Source organism: Rhineura floridana, chromosome 19, assembly GCF_030035675.1.
Source record: "Rhineura floridana isolate rRhiFlo1 chromosome 19, rRhiFlo1.hap2, whole genome shotgun sequence".
NCBI lineage: Eukaryota > Metazoa > Chordata > Lepidosauria > Squamata > Rhineuridae > Rhineura > Rhineura floridana.
The window spans coordinates 21,448,557-21,468,260 of NC_084498.1; the positions used below are offsets into that span (position 1 = coordinate 21,448,557).

At 48.8% G+C, this 19,704-nt stretch overlaps 1 protein-coding gene across 4 annotated transcripts in view; it reads left to right on the plus strand.

Moving 5' to 3' along the window:
• Window positions 1-19,704, plus strand: part of KSR2 (kinase suppressor of ras 2) — a 205,767-nt gene that overhangs the window by 36,126 nt on the left and 149,937 nt on the right. For all 4 annotated transcript variants that reach the window (XM_061602875.1, XM_061602873.1, XM_061602874.1 and 1 more), the window contains one exon: window positions 4,097-4,247. In XM_061602875.1, the coding sequence (XP_061458859.1) occupies window positions 4,097-4,247 (151 nt within the window). The remainder of the gene's footprint in view (window positions 1-4,096; window positions 4,248-19,704) is intronic.

A 19,704-nucleotide genomic window follows, 5' to 3' on the forward strand; every position in this document is an offset into this window, starting at 1 on the left:
TTGAATGACTGCTTTCTGCTTCTCTGTTACTGTCACCATTTGACTGTCCTTTCTCAGGGTCACGAGTTATCGCTTGAATGACTGTATTCACTGCCTACATGCTTATCTCCTGCTACTACCAAACTTGTTGATGATGTCGATGGGATGGTGTAGACAGGATTCACCGTCTCTTCTTCTGCAGCTACAGAATTCTCCCTCTCCACAACTTGGCTTCGCTTTCTGAAGTAGGAACAAATAAAGTTTGCTTGCCATCGACACTTATTGGGACTCTTCTCAGTAGCTAACACACTCCCCTTTCATGCTGATTGACTCATAGGATGCTGGAGATAGGGACCCTGCTGGGATCTGGCCCCCAGAAATGTAAGGAGTCTAAGACCACCCACCCCCCCGAGACCCTGGACAAATTACACCTCTGCATAGATTGCATTCCATTTATGGCCAAGCGCGGATGTGACATACCAAAGGCTTGAGGGATGCGGGTTCCCAGCTGTTGAGGAACATTGAAATCCTCTTCAGCCATTCTTCTTTTGTGTTAAGCAAACATTGGAGAGGCAGGAAGGGCAGGGACAAATGCACTAGGTCCACCCATGCAGTGCTATTTCAGCCTCCTTCCACAAGTTGGATGATGGCCTTCTCAAACAGGGAGGCTCCTGCACCCATGGAGCTTCCCTGTGTGTTGCAGAACCCTGGTCTTCCAGGTCCCGATCTAACCACTACTCCACACCACCACTGATAAGTGCCCCCTGGAAGGTTGCTCATGAGAGAATGTGGCCCTCATGCTGAAAAAAAGAAAGTCCTCTGCCACTCTTTGAAGCAGATTACTTATGCATTTAGCTCTATGTGGGCCATTTCTTCCCCCTATGGTTCTGCAGAATTGTGGTTCCAGCTTGACGATGTTTATCCACAGTTCAAATCTCTGCAACCTTTATTCCACCTAAGCTCCACAGGACACACACACCCCAGGCAGAGGTTATGCTTATTTTAGAGGAGAGCTCTTTGAGATGCCGTCAGGTAATCTCGGCTGCCCAAATAAAGCTCTCAGTTGCCCTTGGCAACCGAGCAAGTGGCTGAATAGCTCCGTGTGGTATTCAGAAATGCAAGTTGCTATGTCTCCTTTTAAAAAAGCTTCTTGGAGATTCCAATAGCAGGGAGCAATCTTGCCCACCTCCCACAAGGCCTTAAATTGCCATGAGGTTCAGAGGCCCAGAGACCATTCCAGTGGGACTGCTGGCCTGTGGCTATTTCTAGGAATAGAAACCTTATAAATATTGCATCTGTTATATACGTTGTCCCATCCCAGGAAAAGGGAGAAGCATTGCATTTCTTCCGTACAGCATTTGATTCTTGGTACCTCTGCTGTGTCAATTTCACCTTCATTTTTTTGAAGTATGGATAAGATGTCAGCGACCATGTCCGCCCCACAGGTTTGTTGGAATACCATTTCTTTTGTAAATATGTCAACCGGTGTGTTTGGAACAGAAATGGCCCCTGTCTGGATGCAACGAACAGAAGAGGAGAGAAACAAATTAGTGGGACTGGAATGAAATGTTATGCCCCACACTGAATCAGACCATTGGTCCACCTAGTTTGTTATTGTCTACCCTGACTGACAAGGCATTCCAGGGTTTCAGGCCAGTGTCTCTCCCAGCCCTCCCTGGTGATGTCGGGGATTAAATGTGGAACCTTCTATATGCAAAGCAGATGCTCTACCGCTGAGCTGTGGTCCTTCCGCTTTTAAAAAAAGAAAAGTAAAGCTCTAGTCCTCAAGGTTCTGAATAAAGGGCTGATTTAAATTGGAAGCTGCCTTGCATCATGAGGCCAGTAGTTCACCTGGCTCAGTATTGTCTCCACTGGCTGGCAGCAGCTCTCCAGGGTTTCAGACAGGAGTCTCTCCCAGCTGTACCTGGAGGTGCTGGGGATTGAATCCGGGACCTTCTGTGTGCAAGGCCTCTCTCTTTATCTCTCCTTCCAAGAGATAAGACTACCTAACAGGGCAGTTGTGAGGATGAAAGGGGGAGAGGGGAAGCTGCCTTGAGCTCCTTGGCAGAAAGCCTGGATAGAAATGCCGCAGATAAGTAAAGAATGGGTGCAAAGGGCTTTGAGCGGTCTCAAACACTGCATTATGCAGTGGCCTTATGCTGTACGTTCAACTGCTTAACCCGCCCTGGGATCTCAGGGCGAAGGGCGGGTGATAAACTAAAATAGTGGTGGCAGTAGTAGTAATAATAGTTGTACTGATAGTAGTTATTGTTGGAGGCCTCTGAAGACCAGTTGCTGGGGATCCAGGCAGGGACAGGCATGCTCGAGTCCTGCTTGCAGGCTTCCCTTGGGCATCTGGTTGGTCACTTGAGAACAGGCTGCTGGACTAGATGGGCCTTCAGCCTGACCCAGCCGGGGTCTTCTTATGTTATGTTCTTCTGTCTGTCTGTCTGTCTTATCTAATCTATCTAATCTATCTAAACTTGCATACCTCCCCATAGTCGAAGCTCTCTGGGTAGTTTACAATAGCTAAAAACAAATACAATTCAAGATACATCTTTTAAAAAACAATTTAAAACACAAATTTAAAAATTTAAAACAATATAGAACACCTGCTAAAATGCATGGGAGAAAAGGAAAGTCTTGACCTGGCGCCGGAAATATAACTGTGTTGGCACCAGGCGCACCTCGTCAGGGAGATCATTCCATAATTTGGGGGCCACCACTGAGAAGGCCCTCTCCCTTGTTGCCGTTCTCCGAGCTTCCCTCGGAGTAGGCACCCAGAGGAGGGCCTTTGATCTTGACTGTAGTGTACGAGTGGGTTCATATCAGGAGAGGCATTCCATCAGGTATTGTGGTCCCAAGCTGTGTAAGGCTTTATAGGTCAATACCAGCACCTTGAATTGAGCTCGGAAACATACAGGCAGCCAGTGGAAGCTGTATTTGTCTTGCTGCAAACCCATTAGAGCGACATGAAGTGAGGCCGCTTTGCAAGGAAGGAAAGAAGGGAGAGAGAGTTTCAGGCCTTTTGTAAACCAGATGGCTTTAAACGAGGATTAGAGAAACTCGTGGCACATATGGCTATCATTGGCTACTAACCCTGACGTCTATGTTTGACCTCCACTGTCGGAGGCAGTATGCTTTTGAATACCAGTTGCTGGAAACTGCAGGAGGGGAGAGTGCTCTTGCCCTCAGGTCCTGATTGCAGGCTTCCCGTTGGGCCAACTGGTTGGCCGCTGTGAGAAAAGGATGCTGGACTAGATGTGCCATTGGCTTGATCCAGCAGCAAGGCTCTTGTAATTTCCAAAAAAAGTAAAATGAAAAAATTGTGTAGGTTCCCAACATTAAGAGGAAATATCCTGGCGGCGAGCTGCATAAAATCAATGATAAAATGTACACATCCACAAGGGCAAAATATATCACGAATCAGTAAATCAGACTACTACATTGACGTAGCTGGATCAGCCCTGAAAGCCTTATGTTCGTAGTAGTAATCAGTGGCTGGCTGTTGTGCATTAGGGCTTGTAGGGCAGAAGGCAGAGAGACCAACAGTGAGCTTGTGTGCTCTTTGTTAGTAGACAAGGAAAATTATGCTTCAATGCTTGTTTCCTTATTTGCGTTGGCAGCCAGGAAATTCAGAGCCAAATTTGTGGCTCGACTCTGAATGTCTTTTATCTTTGTTATGGTTTATCACTAAACAAATGAAATGATTACGACTGCTGCTAAACTAGTAAGCAGCGCCAGAACCAATGAGGACAGAGACTATTTATTTATTTATTAAATTTATATCCCGCCCTTCGTCCCAGCAGAAGCCCAGGCTGACAATTCCCAGAGTTCTCTGGGAAGAGGGACTGACTGTTGAACCACTCGGAGAACTCTACCTCTTGGAGGAGAATAGGAGTCTCCTAACCGCTCTCATCATCTTTCACAAACTACAGCTCCCATGATTCTTTGAGGGAAGGATCATGACTGTTAAAAGTGGAATAATAGTGGAATAAATGTATGGTGTGGATGCGGCCTTAGTCCATGGATCACCAGTTGCTGACCCGCAGCAGATTCACTGGGCAGGAAGAGGTGCTCCTTCACCTTGTAACACCTGTCCTTTCTTCTTCTCTAGGAAATAACTCCTGGCCAGTTGAGCCTGGAGGACCTTCTGGAAATGACCGACGAGCAGGTCTGCGAGACGGTGGAGAAGTTTGGGGCCAACCGGGAGGAGTGTGCTCGGCTCAACGCCTCCCTCTCCTGCCTCAGGAGCGTCCATAAATCAGGTGCGGAGGAATGCTTTCTGTCCCTCCCTGATGACTGTGAGCAGGGCCGGCGCCAGGTATGCCTGGGCCCTTGGGCACCAGCCTGCCCCAGACCCATGGCGCCATAGCCCAACCCCTCCATACAGGCAGTGCTGAGCTAATAAACCCACCCACATGTCCCACCTACCTCTGTCATCCCTGTAAATGATGTGCATGCCTGCCATCAACCAAGATGGCGGCGGGGGTATCAGCCCCTTAGGTAAGCCTCCGCTGCCATCTTGGTTGATGACAGGTATGCACGCACATCATTCACAGGGATAGGAAAGGTAGGTGGGGCATGTGTGTGGGCTTACTGAAGTCTGCACTGACTGTATGGGTGGGAGGTGCCTGGGCGCTCCCCCTCCGCGATCCACGGCAGAGTCTAGAGCCGATGCTGCCATGGGTTGCAGAATGGGAGCACTACCCTCCCACCTAAGGAGGGGCCTCTCTGGGTCACAGGGGCTCTTAGCCAGGACCTGACCTGGCTGACCCCTGGCACTGACCCTGACTGCAAGAGAAAACAGTGTGTATTTATCAATGGAGCATCCTTTGGATCCTAGGGCACTGCCAGAGGTAATGACCCATTCCCAGATAGGGAACTCCCAGTTAGGCTTTGGCTCTGTCCCTTCCTGTGAGGTCACTTCCTGTGAGAGGTCACTTTCCAGCTAGATTCTAGGGCACTCCCAGTTAGGTAATTCTAGACGCCAAACTTAATGCTCTTATCCCCACCCCATGAACTGATAGTTTTGTCATTGTTATTATTCATTAGATTTATTAGTCGCTTGTTACCAAAGTCTCCAAGTGACTTACATTTAAAAACATAAATTTATTACACCATTTAAAAAATCATATAAAAATTAACATTCTCTTTGTGCTGTTGCTTTGCTTTTTGTGGTTTATTTTAAATCATTTATAAAACCTCTAATTAGTGTACAACGTAAACACGACAAACAATATTGTGAAAATAACAACAACAAAACCCCATTAGTAGAAAAGCATATGAAAACAAGAATTTGTTTATTTTACACATTTTTATATGCTGTATACAGCAGGACCAACTTTGCTAGTGCTGACATTTGCATGTGATGCTTCAGGATGTGGGCAACAAAGCTGCCTCCCCGGCCATGTAATGTCTCTGCTGTTAATATGGCATGACATGCTAGACCAGGAGGGGGTGCCTTTTGCAGCCCGAGGGCCGCAAACCTTTCTGGGCAACCTTCCAGGAGCCACATGCCAGTAGTGGGCGGGGCCAGCGACAAAAGTTGGCAGAGCAAGAGGTGTCAGTTTCACCTCTGTATGGCAGGCTGGTCTCTACACAGACTCACACACCCTGAGAGATTCCCAGGGGCCAAAGAGAGAGGCCGAGCAGGTTGCCTTTGACTCCTGACTCCTGCTGTTGGAGCTGATCCATCTTGCTTCCTCCAGATTGTCCTCTCCTTAATCCTCGAATGCAGCAGTTCCCAGGCTTCCACCCCCCCCACGGGCCACTTGAAAATTGCTGCTGCTCTCGGCAGATCCCCCTGCCTGTGTAGCAATCCTAATGCGCTCTGCTAGATGCTGTGCGATTTTTAACTGTCTTTCGATTGCTTCTCTTATGTCGTCGGTTGTATTTTACCGCATTGTAATTTGCGTTCGGCAGGATTCAAACTGCAGTGCCATCAAATACAGTATAAGAAAGAAAAGAAGCAATAGAAATGCAATTAAAAATCCATATGGATATTTAAGGCGGGCATGCCGCGCACCACCCGAATGAAACTCATGGATCACTGGTGGTCGCGGTTGGCGTACCTCTGCCTTAATGGATTTTTGGGATGGAGAAGAAAGCAGCGCTGCGTTTGTCTGGCAACTCTGGGAGCAAATTCCACAATGGTGGCTAGGCTACCATCGAGGTATCCTACCGTGGCTAGCCATACACCACATTTCTGGCTTATGGGGCATGAGCGTTTATCTGTGTATGTTGGGGAAACCTACAGTTGGGGGCTGCCCCTTTGGCAGCAATGGGGAGATGTTGCTCAGAATATGCCCCCAGCACACAAAACAACGCAACTCTTTCTAATAGCGAATGTAGGTGGCTGAGTGCCAATGGGCTTGACGCCAAAAGGGGATCTCTGAGAAAGAACAGGAAGGTGCTAACCTGCTTGAGGTATGCAGTAGGAGTAAAAAGAAAGGGAGCATCCCCCCCAAACAATGACAACCCAATGAAGAATAGGCATAAAAATAGTGTAAAACAAAACTTAGAACACAACAGTAAATGTTTGTCAACCTTTCTATGTTTTTGGAATTGGGGGGGGGTCTAATTTGGTGCTCAGTGGTGTCCAGGAGTCATGAAAAATTGAGTGTCAGGGGTGTGTGTGAGAGAGAGACAGAGAAACAGGAACCCAGAAGAGAATGTATCTGCTAAGATCCTGCTGGATCAGGCCAGTGGCTGTCCAGGCCAGCATCCTATTCTTATAGTGACCAACCAGATGCCCTCGGGAAGACCGCAAGCAGGACCTGAGCACAACACTCTCCCCTCCTGTGATTTCCAAAAATTCCAAGCAGCCACTGATAGGCTTATCCTCCACGAATCGGCCTAATCCTCTTTGAAAGCCATCCGAGTTGGGGTCCATCACTGCTGTTTGGGGCAGCAAATCCCACAATTTAACCGTGCACTGGAGGAAGAAGTCCTTTCTTTGGTCTGTCCTGACTTGTCCAACTTTCAGCTTCACTGGATGCCCCCTGAGTTCTTTTGTTGTGAAGGAGCAGAAACCTTTCTCTGTCCACTTTCTCCACCCCGGGCATAATTTTATACACCTCTGTCACGTCTCCTCTTAGTCTCCTTTTCTTGGAAAAGGCAAATGGGGTGGGAGGGAGAGTGCATTGGCTTTCTTGACCCACTTTCAGCTTCTAGCATCTTTGAGGATGGCATGGCTGATGGGTAGGTTGATTGTGAGTGATCCTGTTAGGGGCAAGGATACACTGGAAAACGTGCTGGTCTCGCTTATGTATCGTTCTTTTAACAATTCTAGACTGCCTCTCTGCTTTCATCAGCCATAAACAGAGTGCAAAACAAAACTTAGAACAATGTTTGCCAACCTTGCTATGTTTTTGGAATCGGGGGACCTAATTTGATGTCTTCTCCATGCCTAGGCAAAGGCTGTAGCTCAGGGGTAGGGCATCTGCTTGGCACGCAAAAGGCACCACGTTCAATCCCTGTTGTCTCCAGGTAGGGCTGGCTGAGACCCCCCTCTGAGATCCTGTGGGGCCCCTGCCAGTCAGTGCAGACAATGCTGGACTGGATGGATTGATGATTTGACTTGGGATATAGGAGCACCCTTATGTATGCAAGACTATCAAGTTCTGCTTGCTTGGCCTCTTGCAAACAGCAGAGGGTGCTGTGGGTTAATGGAAGTGGCATGAAGCGCAGGGAAGTGAAAAGGCAGGCGATGGCCTCGAAATTAGCTTGAGGACACTCTGGCTGCAGGCAACCAGTTGTTACATAGCGGTTGCTTGGAAGCTCGCAGCAGCAGGTGGGTGACTGCATCCATGTTGCAATCTGGTCGTCCTCTCTCTGGCTGTGTGATCAGTCCAGCACCTGCCTTGCTCCGCTCTACCGCGTTTCTACTGTGGAGGCACAACAGCATTGGCCTTGCGTCATGATTGGATGTGGTTGTGGCTTCAGTGTCAGTTCCAAAGACCTCCTCCCCCTCCCCTCCATTATTACAACACATATATCCTATCTTTCCTCAAAGTAACTCCAGAGGGCATACACAGTTCTCTCCCACCTCTCCATTTTATCCTCACAGCAGCCCTGTGAGGTAGGTTAACCCAGTCGGCTTCAGGCCTGATTCAGGATATGAGCCCTGGTCCAGCACTCTAACCGCTACACCACATTTGCTCTCAGCCTGTCCACTTTCCCTCTGGGCCCGTGGCACTGCTCAGAAGGACTGGCCAAGGCAAGTGGACGGACAAAAGAAAGTGCTTCTTCACACAGCTCATAGCGGAACTTCTGCTCCCAGAAGAAGCAGCGATGGCCACAGGCATGGATGGCTTTAAAAGAGGATTAGACAAATTCATGGAGGATAAGGCTATCAGTGGCTACTAGCCATGATGACTATGCGCTGCTTCCATAGGCAGAGGTAGTATGCTTCCAAATACCAGTTGGTGGAAACTGCAGGAGAGAGAATGCTCTTTGCACTCAGGTCTTGCTTGCAGGCTTCCCACGGGCATCTGGTTGGCCACTGTGAGAACAGGATGGTGGACTGTATGGGCCACTGGCCCGATCCAGCAGGCTCTTGTTACGTACTTGTGTCTGCTCCGTCTCTCTGCTTTTATCACTGCTTACGTGCCCGGAGAGGGCTGGTGAGCAAGCAGCAGCATCCAGACAGGAGGAGTGAAAACTGGGGGAGGAGGTTCTGGGGACCAGCAGTGCCCCCGAGCCGCAGCAGGTGCCTGATGATGCCACCCCCGTATGTGGCACGCAAGGGTGGGCTCACTCAGTCTGCCACGAAAGGTCTCATAGGAGCTGCGCCCGATCAGCCTCCAAGCAAAGAGCTGGTTCTGGTCAGACAAGAGCGCTGGCCTTAGCAGTTTGTACCTTGGACAGCTCCCTGCAGAGCTTCCCGGAAGGCACGGAGCACCTGGAAGGCAGTGCGACGTTCCGGGGAGATCTGAAGCTCGGGAGGCCTTCTACCCTCCCCTCAGTCTAGAAAAATGGCTGCTGCCCCTTTAAAGTGCCGGGGGTCTTTTGAGTTACACGCGCACGAGACAGAAGAGCCAAGGCTGATATTAATAAATTAGGAGAAGGTACAATGTCAGCGTCAGTTAATGAGTCATTAATTTGAGCCATCTAATTTCCTAGAACCTCTCTCTATGGGAGTAATGTGCGAGCAGGGAGCCGGGAGGAAATCTAGGGCGCTATGACACTCCTCACCCTTGCTGCATGAGAGAAACGGACCACCTGTTGTGTCTTCGTGCGGAGCAGGAGGAACAGACCTTCGATATGAAAGCATTTCTGATGTAGTGATCGAGAGTGCTGGGGTGCTAGGGCTGGGGTGACCTGGACTCAAATCCCCTCTCTTCCAGGAAGCTCACTGGGTGACCATGGATCATGGGTGGGGACCCTCTGGCTCGGGGGCTAAATGTGGCCCTACTGGCCTCTCTCTCTGCCCTCTGAACTCTCCCCAGACCACACCACTCATTGTCCCAGGTTCAATCCCGAGCATCTCTAGGTATGACTGGGAGAGAGGTGCTGCCAGTTATCTATCTGTCTATCTGTCATCGATCATCGATCATCGATCATCTATGTATCATCTATCATCTATGTATCATCTATCATCTATGTATCATCTATCATCTATGTATCATCTATCTATCTATTTATCTGTTTATCTAATCTAATCTAATCTATCCTGAGCCAGTGTGGTGTAGTGGTTAGGGTGTTGGACTATGACCTGGGAGGCCAGGGTTCGAATCCCCTCATAGCCATGAAGCTCACTGGGTGACCTTGGGCCAGTCACTGCCTCTCAGCCTCATGAAAACCCTACTCATAGGGTCGCCATAAGTCGGAATCAACTTGAAGGCAGTCCATTTATTTTACATCTATCTGTCTGTCTGTCTGTCTATCTAACTATCCCACCCTTCTTCCCAGTAGGAGCCCGGGGGGGGGAGGTAGTGAAAATAATCCTGAGCTAGATATCCCACTGGTACAAGCATTCAGGAGAGCCCTACAAATCCGTTTGTTTTCACCTGCCTTTGCATGAGGCTGTGCTGTGCTTTATGGCAGGGCTGATGATTTTTCTTTTAGGCTGCATTTAAGCTATTTGTCTTGGGTTGGCTGGGGAGATTTCCCCTTCTTTTGAATGCTTTTATTAAGCATGTTTCCTGTGATTGTATTGTTGTTTTTAGTCTCATAAGCTGCCTCAAGAGGGTTTTTGCCTTTAAAGGAGAACATTTTTTTTAAAAAAATAAATAAATCAAGCTTCTTCTTTGAAAGTGCAAGGGGAGGGGAGAGAAGAGAGAGAGAGAGAGAGAGAGAGAGGAGGGAATTGAAAACAAAAATTCTCAGAAAAACCCTTTGCCGAGTAATTCCAGCTGGGCTCTTGAATTTTCCCAGCCACAGAATCACTGTAGCTTGAAGGATAACAAAAACAATGATGTTTTTGCAGCAGAAAGTTTTGTGCAGAAAACCGGATCTTCCAGAAAAAGTGCAGAGGTATCATTAATGCAGAAGTTATATTTTTGTTTTGTTTTTTTAAGGAACGGATTGCTCCGGCTGGTTACTCCTTTGCTCATTAAATAAATTTTCCCTGTGAAGATGGACAGGTGAGACAAGGCGATGGCCAACAGACTGCTAGATAGATGAAGAGGAGGGTGATGGTATCGACTCTATGCCACGCTCAGAGCCTTCACGGTTCAGTGTCATGGATAAAAAAGGTCACCTGTGTCGCCACGCCGTCACTTTTACAGAATGGCTGTCAGGCAGATGAGTTTTCCACGCCTGCCCTGGTGACGGATGTCTAGGAGCTAGGAGAGAGGATAGCTGTCAGTGGGCCACTGCCCACATGTCTGCTGATTCTCTCCCCCCCTCCCTTATGGGTTCATCTGGCCTCCCCCCTGGTGTGTGTATGTGTGTAGATTTCTGCAGTAGGAAAGTCTCTTCTCTGTTCTTGTCATGTTGGGATTAGGGGCTTATTGAAATGGTGTTGCTTCCCTTCAACGGCTGTTACCTCCAATCAATAAATCACGTTGAGGGGGAGGGTGTTGGTGCTTAACCCGCACAACGTTTAGCTTGTTGATGGAGGGGGGGTGAATTTTTTTGGGGGGGGCAGCATTTGCTATGGGGTATCAAATGCCTCCTAAACATTGTTTCAGATGGTGAATATTAATCACAAGGGAGCCATATTGCAACATGAGCACCAGGCAATTAATCAATTCTAGCACATGAAGGCGATTGCTAAATACCCAACAAGGCTGCAGGAGGGGAGGGGGAGAGAGAAAGAATCCATTATTGCTCCAGATGAAGGAAGGGGTGGGAAGGAGATGGATGGTCCTTCATTTGTCATTTTTATGTCATCGCTAATGCCTCTTCATTAGGATGTACATGACCAGCCCCCCTAGCATCGCGTGGGACCATAATGGGGTCTGAACCAAAGCCTTATCTTGATCTGCAGATCCTTGGCACGCACACCCTCACCACCACCTTTGAAAGTATTTGTCACCTCTGAATACACTTTGCAGTCTAGATTGTGTATACATCCACAAGTTGTTCTCTCCCTCTCTCCCTCTCTCCCTCTCTCCCTCTCTCCCTCTCTCCCTCTCTCTCTCTCTCTCTGTGTGCCCAGCATCTGAACACATTTCAGCTTGAAAGTGTTTCACACACACAATCGTCGTGCTTTTACCACAGCCTTGTATGGTAGGCCTGTATCTCCCATATTGCAGATGGATGGGCTGAAAGAGTGGCTTGCTTTGAGGCAGCAGTGATGAACCTGTAGCCCTCCAGTTGTTGCTGTTGGGGACTACAACTCCCATTGTCACCCACTACTTGGCCCTGCTGCCTGGGCCTGATGGGAGATGGAGTCCAGTGACAGCAGAAGGGCCACCTAGTGAGCTCATGACAGAGGTGAGATTGTGAGTCTCTTAGCTACTGTGGTACACCAGGGCTCTTGCGTCACAGCTGTGGCATATTGTACGGCCCAAAGGTCAGGCTCCCTATTAGGAAAAAAAATCAGTGTTGAAGGGATGCCTGCGAGCCATTGAAAGGGAGCAGAACCTGTGCACCAGAAGTGGGCACCTTTAGCCCACCAGATGTTGCTGAACTACAGCGTCCATCATGCCTGGCCGTTGCCTACGATAGATAGGGCTGATGGGAGCTGTAGTTCAGCAACATCTGGAGGCAGGCCAAAGGTTCTCCCCTGGTGTTTTACACCTGCCAAAATCACCAGGTGTGTTCTCAGCAGCAAGCCACAATGACTGTCAATGGAACCTATATAAAGCTGCCTTATACGGAATCAGTACATTCGTCCGTCTAGTCCAGTGTTGACTCGTCTGACTGGCAGCACTTCTCTGTGGAGTCAGGCAGCAATCTTTCCTAGCCCTGTTGCCAGATATCTTTTTCTTTTTAAAATCTAGAGATGCTGGGGATTGAATGTGGGAACTTTAATGGATTCTACCGGTAGATCAGCACGCGCTCATCAGATTTAGAGCACGCAAGCATCACAGCAAGTTGCCTTATACGGAGTCAGACCAGTGGTCCATCTAGCTCAGTATTTTTCAGCCCTGACCACCAGTGGCTCTTCAGGGTTTCAGACGGGAGTCTCTCTGGAGATTCTGAGGACTGGACCTGTGACCTTCTGGATGCAAAGCAGGATCGGGATGCTCTGCCACGGAGCTACAGCGGAGCTGTTTCCCCTGTCAAGGCAGCCTGCAGCTTAAAACCGTGGCTTGCGGTCTTAAAGAGGCACAACAGCAAAGGAAACGGAAAGAGATGGAGGGAGGAGGAAAACACGGCGGTACCAATGCTTCATTTTGCTCCCTAATGACCAGATAGAATGGCTGCGCACAGAGGCACTTCTGGGATAGATGAGCCACATGGCAATTGGTCCCAGCCAAGGTGATGGGTGGTGCCCTAAAGCGGCATCCATTCCCTCCAGGCTGTGTTTGATTACTGAGCAAAAAAAGCCTAGCAAGGGGTCAGGTGGTGGAGTCTGGTCCTTTAGGGCAAATGGGGCATTGCCCCACTAACCTCAGCCTGCCCACAGCCAGCCCTCATCTGCCTGCCTTCTTCCCCGGGGGTGGCACTGACTGTAAGCGTCCTCCTCCTTTCTGTGTGTGTTGCTATTGGAGAACTCAGCAGGAGAGGAGGATGGAGACTAGGATGAGTTGGCTCTGCCTGGCCTTGTCTCTGGCTCCACATCCTGGTGTCCTCCCTGTCTTCTGCCCTGCCAGTTCCAGTGGTCACCAGCTACCACTTTGAGGAAGATAGCCACTTTACACTATCAGGGTTCCATCCCGGGCACGTTCTCCTTCCCACCTGGAGACGCCAGGGATTTGAATCTGGGACCTTCTGAGTGCAGCACAGATGCTCTCCCCCCCCCGGCTCTTCCCTGTACCTTTTGCTTGCGTTTGGATGCCATGTGCCCGTTGCAATGAGCAGCAGTCCTTCGTGACATTTTCTACTTTCCCTTTGTTTCAAATTCCTGGTTGCCGTAGTAACTTTGGCTTTTGTTGTGGGGGAGGAAAGTCAGAACACACTCGAAGAGCCGTTGCTGTCTTGGAAAAAAGCAGCCAAGGGTTGCTTTTTCACCTCGGAAGACCTAGCGGCGGTCAGCCAAGGGATTGCGGTAAGCCTATGACAGGGCCCCAATGAATGGTTGTGGGCTGCATGGCAACGGACTTGTGGTCCTGGGTGGTGGGTGTTTTTAAAGGGGGAAACGTACCTCTCAGTCATCCCATTGGATATTGTGATGCTGCTATGGCTTGCCCTTTCAGGCAGTGTAAGGGCCCTTCCAGATGATCAAATTGTACACTGCATGTTGGAAGCATGCCTGTTCCAGACGGAGGTGCACAAGGGAGGACTGGTGAAGCCTAGGAGGAGTCCAGATCAGGACCATGGAGAGCTCACTATGGAACACAGTATTTAGGCCCGGTAGAACAGCACCCAAGCTAGGATGTTGCTCCAGCTAGAATCTGTAGCTAACAGATGTTTTAAGTCAGGAGTGGTGAGCCTCAGGCCTGGGGGTCAAATGTGGCCCTCCAAGCCTCTCTGTGTGGCCCTTCAGACTCTCCCGAGGTCACACACCCCTGCACAAGGCCACACTCTTTACTGGACCTCCATGAGTGTTTTTGCCTGGCTGGAAAGTGTTCTTGCTTGCCTGGATGGAGGTGTGTGTGTCTGTGTGGCTTGAGAATAGCCTGCTGTGCCAAGCATCCAGTGCTCAGCCCACTTTTGCCTCTGGCTATACCCACCATGGGCATGCAGTGCCCAGAAGATTGCCCATGATGAAATGTGGCTCTTGGGGTGAAAATGGTTCACCATCTCTGGGGTAGAGAGGGAAAAAAACACCAGGAAATAGAAAGTGGTCAGGGGAAGTAACAAATGTCAGGTGAAGAAGGGCTCATCAAAGCAATGCCACAGGCACCAGCCAATAGGTGCTTGTGATGCTTGTGCAACTATAATCTACGCAATGCTAATTTATTGCAGTACTGTTTTTTTTTTAAGTTTAGCACATCCATATCCTGTCTTCCATCAAGGGGCTCAAGGCAGAGATCATGAGATTAACTCCTCAGCATAGTTTAAATGGGAGAGAGAAGGATTTGCCCATAAAGGCCATGAAGTCAGATAACTTCATCGCTGTGTAAGGAATGTAGTTCTGAGCAAGTCATGAGGGGCAGTCTGGAAAAAAAAATTGTCCTGGGTCCTTCAAGACTTTGAGCTGACACTCGTATGTTGTGGAATTTGAGCCAGCTGATTTCCTTTTCCATTATTGTTGTTGTTGTTGTTACACATATCTGATGGAAACAGAGTGTCCTGGTTGTAGGATATATGTTTGGGTTCTCTGCCAGCCACCAATGGCAATGGCTTCCACGTCCACGCTCAAATGCGCATTGGATGTGCAAGAAGAATACAGGAAATTACGTTCTGTTGTGTAAGACCATTGAGCCCTTTTGCTCAGTGTTTTCTACACCAGCGTTGGGGAACCCACGACCTTCCAGATGTTGATGGACTCCCATCTCCCCCATCCAACATGCCCAATGGTCAGGGATGATGGGAGTTTCAGTACAGCAGCATCTGGAGGACAACAGGTCCCCAACCCTGGTATACACTGACTAGGAGGGCTTCAGACGGGGTGTCATGAGAGCAGCACTCTCAGACAGATGATGATCAAAATCATGATCACCCCGGGGCACAGGACATGGAATACTGGGCTCAAGTTACAGGAAACCAGATTAGGACTGAACATCAAGAAAAACCTCCTAACTGTTAGAGCGGTACCACAATGGAACCCCTGACCTCGGGAGGTGGTGGGCTCTCCAACATTGGAGGCCTTCAGGAGGCAGCTGGACAGCCACCTGTAGGGGATGCTTTAATGTGGATTCCTGCATTGAGCAAGTGGTTAGACTCCATGGCCTTAGACACCCCTTCCAACTCTACGATTCTGTGATTTGATGACGATGATGATGATGATGAGAGAACAGAAGATGAGGCTGAGTCATATCAATCCAGGATGGAAGGTGAAGGTTCTGCCGCTTTGACTCTAACTATTAAGGAAGGAGAAGCAGACTTGCCGGCTGTCCCCTCTGCCCCTCCTGCGTAGTGGAGAGCCTCGTTGGGAAGTGGTGAAGACTTTGATCAGCCGGGTGTGCCGATGTACAGGAGACAGAAGCCGAGCCCAGGGTGGTGGAAGCAGGACTGTCTCATCGTCGAGAGCCCATCCCTGCCTACGTCAATGGGAACAGACGCTCCCGCCCCAGAGCCAGCACTCCATTCCCCAAAGGGAAGAGAGTCACATGTGTCAGCCCATCCTGCCTTCTCTTTAAAAGCTTATCGGGGCATCTTCATTTCTTCTGTCTAACCCTGAACTTCTGATCTAGTTCTTGAACTTTTGTATGAGGTTCCTTGCATCCCATGGCTGCCACTGAACCTGTACCATGGCTTGCTTGAATAAAGCTTTCTCTGTCGTCGTGTCTTGGGGTAGGAGCCTTTTCCAGTCCTAACTGGAGATGACTGGGATTGGAACTGGGACCTTTTGCCCAGAAGGTGTGTGCTTTACCACTGAGCTGCTACAGCCCTTCCCTCAAACGTTTGCCTTGGGAACTGTTGAACAGGTGTCCACAACATTCACACCACTGTATGTGCATCTTTCTTTGAGCTGAGGTAGACATGCATTTTGGGTGCTTGTTTTGGCATTTCAAAGGTACAGCATGAAACGTTTTGAAAACCCACCAAAGAGATTTTGACAGACGACCACAGCAGGATGCAAAATCTGAACACATCGATTCCGGGGTTGTGACGGCTCAACAATGCCACCACTGCAGCTCTGAAATCATCATGAATGCTTTTGTGTGAGCTGGTATTAGTCTGAAATGGGCTTCCCAAACTCTACCTGGATATTTTTAGGCATGACGCACCAGGATAAGCATGAAGTTATTTTTATGAAGGTGCTCATCAATCATGCAATGACACAACCATCAAAATAAAAGAGCAGATAAATGGATACAGGGAATGGCAAGGACCTGCCTGGAGCCCAGACTTGTGGGGTTTAATGACCCCAGACTCGGCTCTAATGTGAAGAGGTTTTTCTGGTTGATTGTTGGACCACCCTCCTCTCAGCCATTCCATGCCTATCTTTAGTATCCATCAATCATGATTAATTAGGAATGTAGAATAGTGGTAATTATTCTCGCTCAAGAATATGCTCTCCCTGGATGATCATATTCTACTGACCAGTAACTGCATGAGTCCCTCTGTGGAGATTAGCCATCAATTAACACATCACATTTCTTTTGGCTGCTCATTGCACTCAGATTGGATGGGTTGGAAGACCCAGTGTGCCATAGGAAATGGCTCCTTGTCACACCCCTGCACAGCTTGACAGCTTAGCCAGAGATTGAGGAGAAGCTCCATCTTCAAATGCTATACAACACTGGTGGCTCCATGTCGTTGGGACAGTGGAATCCGCTCCAGATTTTAGTCTGAACTTTCAGGGAGCTGTCAGCCCCTTGGACAGCACCTTGAAAGTTCAGACGAAAACCTGGAGCAGATTCCACTGCCCCACTGACATGGAGCCACCAGCCAACACTGCTATGCAGTGCAGGTGGGGGGGGGGAGGTGTACTCAAGTATTGTGATGTAGAATCATAGGGGTGCTGCCAACTCATTTCTACTCAGATTTAGACCCATTAAAATTAATGGACCTGAGTTACTCATGGGCTAGCATTGTATACAACCCTTGTAGGCCAACATGGGGAGCCTTTGACCCCGGGCCCAATTTGACTGACCAGGCCTCCCCATTTGGCCCATAAGGCTGTTTTGACCAAGCTATGCTCACCTGCCCTACACGTGACATCATATCTAACATCAGGTATGGACACAGGTAAAGGCACAGTTAGTTCCCTGACAAAAGGGGACTTTACAGGCATCGTCAATCAGCTGATTTTCAGTGCTTGCAAAGGCACAGTAAGGCTTTGCAAGGGCCATCGATCAGCTGATTATCAGCACCTGCAAAGCCCTGTGCCTTTGCCCGTGCATTTTCATTTCAAACTGTGTGGACAAAGGAAAATGGGTCACCTGACATCACTGTGATGCCGGATGGAGCCAGTTCCCCATCCCCATCATAGGCCATACATTTGGCAATCCACAGTTCCTGTGAAGGGGTATTTCTGATAAGGACATTAGCTCCTTTCATACCTTCTCTGCATGTTCAGTTTATGTGTGGTGGAGGATGGAGCGGGGTGGAGCCAAGCTGCTGGTTCAACCTCTACTCTTGCTACATTCCCTGTGTATCCCTCCCCATGTGTTGAACCCAGAGCTTGGAAAAGTTACTTTTTGAACTACAACTCCCATCAGCCCCAGCCAGCATGGCTACTGGATTGGGATGATGGGAGTTGTAGTTCAAAAAAGTAACTTTTCCAAGCTCTGGTTGAACCAACGATTGGAAAAGGATCACCTATGTGCAGCTGTATGTGGATAGGTTACACCATTGGGAGTCCTACCTAATCACAGGCCCTGTTTGCATCGAGGTATCTGTTCTCTGTGGGTCTCCTCCAAGGAGGTGCAGGGGATGGCAATGAAGGAATTGGCCTTTTCAGTGATGGTTCCCAAGTTGTGGAATCCTCTCCCCAAGAAAGCTTGCCTGTCTCCAAAACTGTCAGCCTTTAGGTGGCAGGTGAAAACACTCCTGTTTACCCAGGCTTCTGCATCTTAATTTAATCATAATGTGGTATGATTGTGGCTTGTTTTGGTGTCCATCTTTTAGTGGGATACGGTTTGTCCTTTTTATTCTTGTTGACAGATATTCTTCTGTTTTAGTCTGTGTTATGAATGTTTAATGTTTGATAAGTTGTTCTGCATTTTAATATGTTGTAAGCTGCTTCGAGACGGTTGTGTAAGCAGCCACGAGCAAATATAATGAATCATCTACGGTATAGTTTGGAAAGGGGGGTTGTCTCTTTGTTCTCTGTGCATTTGGACACCTCTTAAGATATTTTAGCCAAATTTCACATGAGATGACCTAAGATGGAGCAGGTTTTCATCTCTGTTGGGATACAACCGGATGATGTTTTGAATCAAGAGGGTGGACTGAATCTTTCAAAACGGCACTGACTTTAACCACTGATTTCAGAACTGCCCAGATTTTGCTTGTTTGTTTCTTAGAAGTCTCAGGCAATGCCAGGCACTTTCCACTAGTAATAATATTAACACAGAGAGAACCCTAGTTCCAGCTGAGTTCTTAGATTCCTGCTACGCCTCCCTATCCTACACAAGCTCTCCCCTCTTGCTAAAGAGTAGAAAAGCCTAAAGGGCAAGCATTAAGGCTTGGAGCCTGGTATTCCATTACACATTTGTCATTTCCTGCCTAGTGTATTTCATGCACAGTCCATCAGATATTGGGGAGCACAACCCCACTGGCATGGATGAAGCTGGTCTTCTTAGGCAAATCTGGCTCAGGGAGTTGCTGCCTTTGGGGGCCCAAGTTTAATTTTGGGGGGGAGTTTCCACAGCTCAAGGTTCTCCAGGATGTCAGGATCACTGCCAGGGGCCACATTCTCCCCCCTCTGCAGCTCATGCAGATGTCCCAGACTGGCTTCTCCTCCTCTATGTTACAGTACTGCTGAAGGTGAGGCCCTGACTCTTCCACCTGGCTATGCTGCCTGCATAGATCAAGCCCTGTTTGAAAGCTATGGAAACTTGAGAGAGTCTATGGACTGGAGAGGAAATGAGCATAATGGATCTGCTGCTTGCCTTCTTCAGAGCTAGGCTTTTGCTGGAGTTGTTCAGAGCAGGCTTCCCCAAGCTGGTGCCCTTCATATGCTCGATGACTCCCATTAGCCCCATCATCATACCGTTTTGCTGTCTGGGGCTGATAGGAGATGTGGAGGGCTCCAGCTTGGGGAAGGCTGGTTTAGACTCTTCATGGGGGCATCAAATTTCACTTTGTTCATTTGAGTTGTCAGCCAACCCCTCAGAGACAGGATGGCGAGTTTGTTGGATGTTTGATCCCAGGTGGGCAGAGAGGACATTCTGGCATCTAAACAGGTTGATTCAGACTTTTCTGTGATCAGAGACAGTGTTTTTTTTGGGGGGGGGGGGAAGGTTGCAAGCAGTCCATTGATGCTTAACTCTGAATCTGTCAATTGCCCAATTTCACCTCCAAGTCCTTCTGCAGCTTCTTTTGCAAGAGCTCCCATTAATTTTCCTTCAGGGGAATTGCTGGTCTGATCGGTTAATTCTGTCCTCTCCC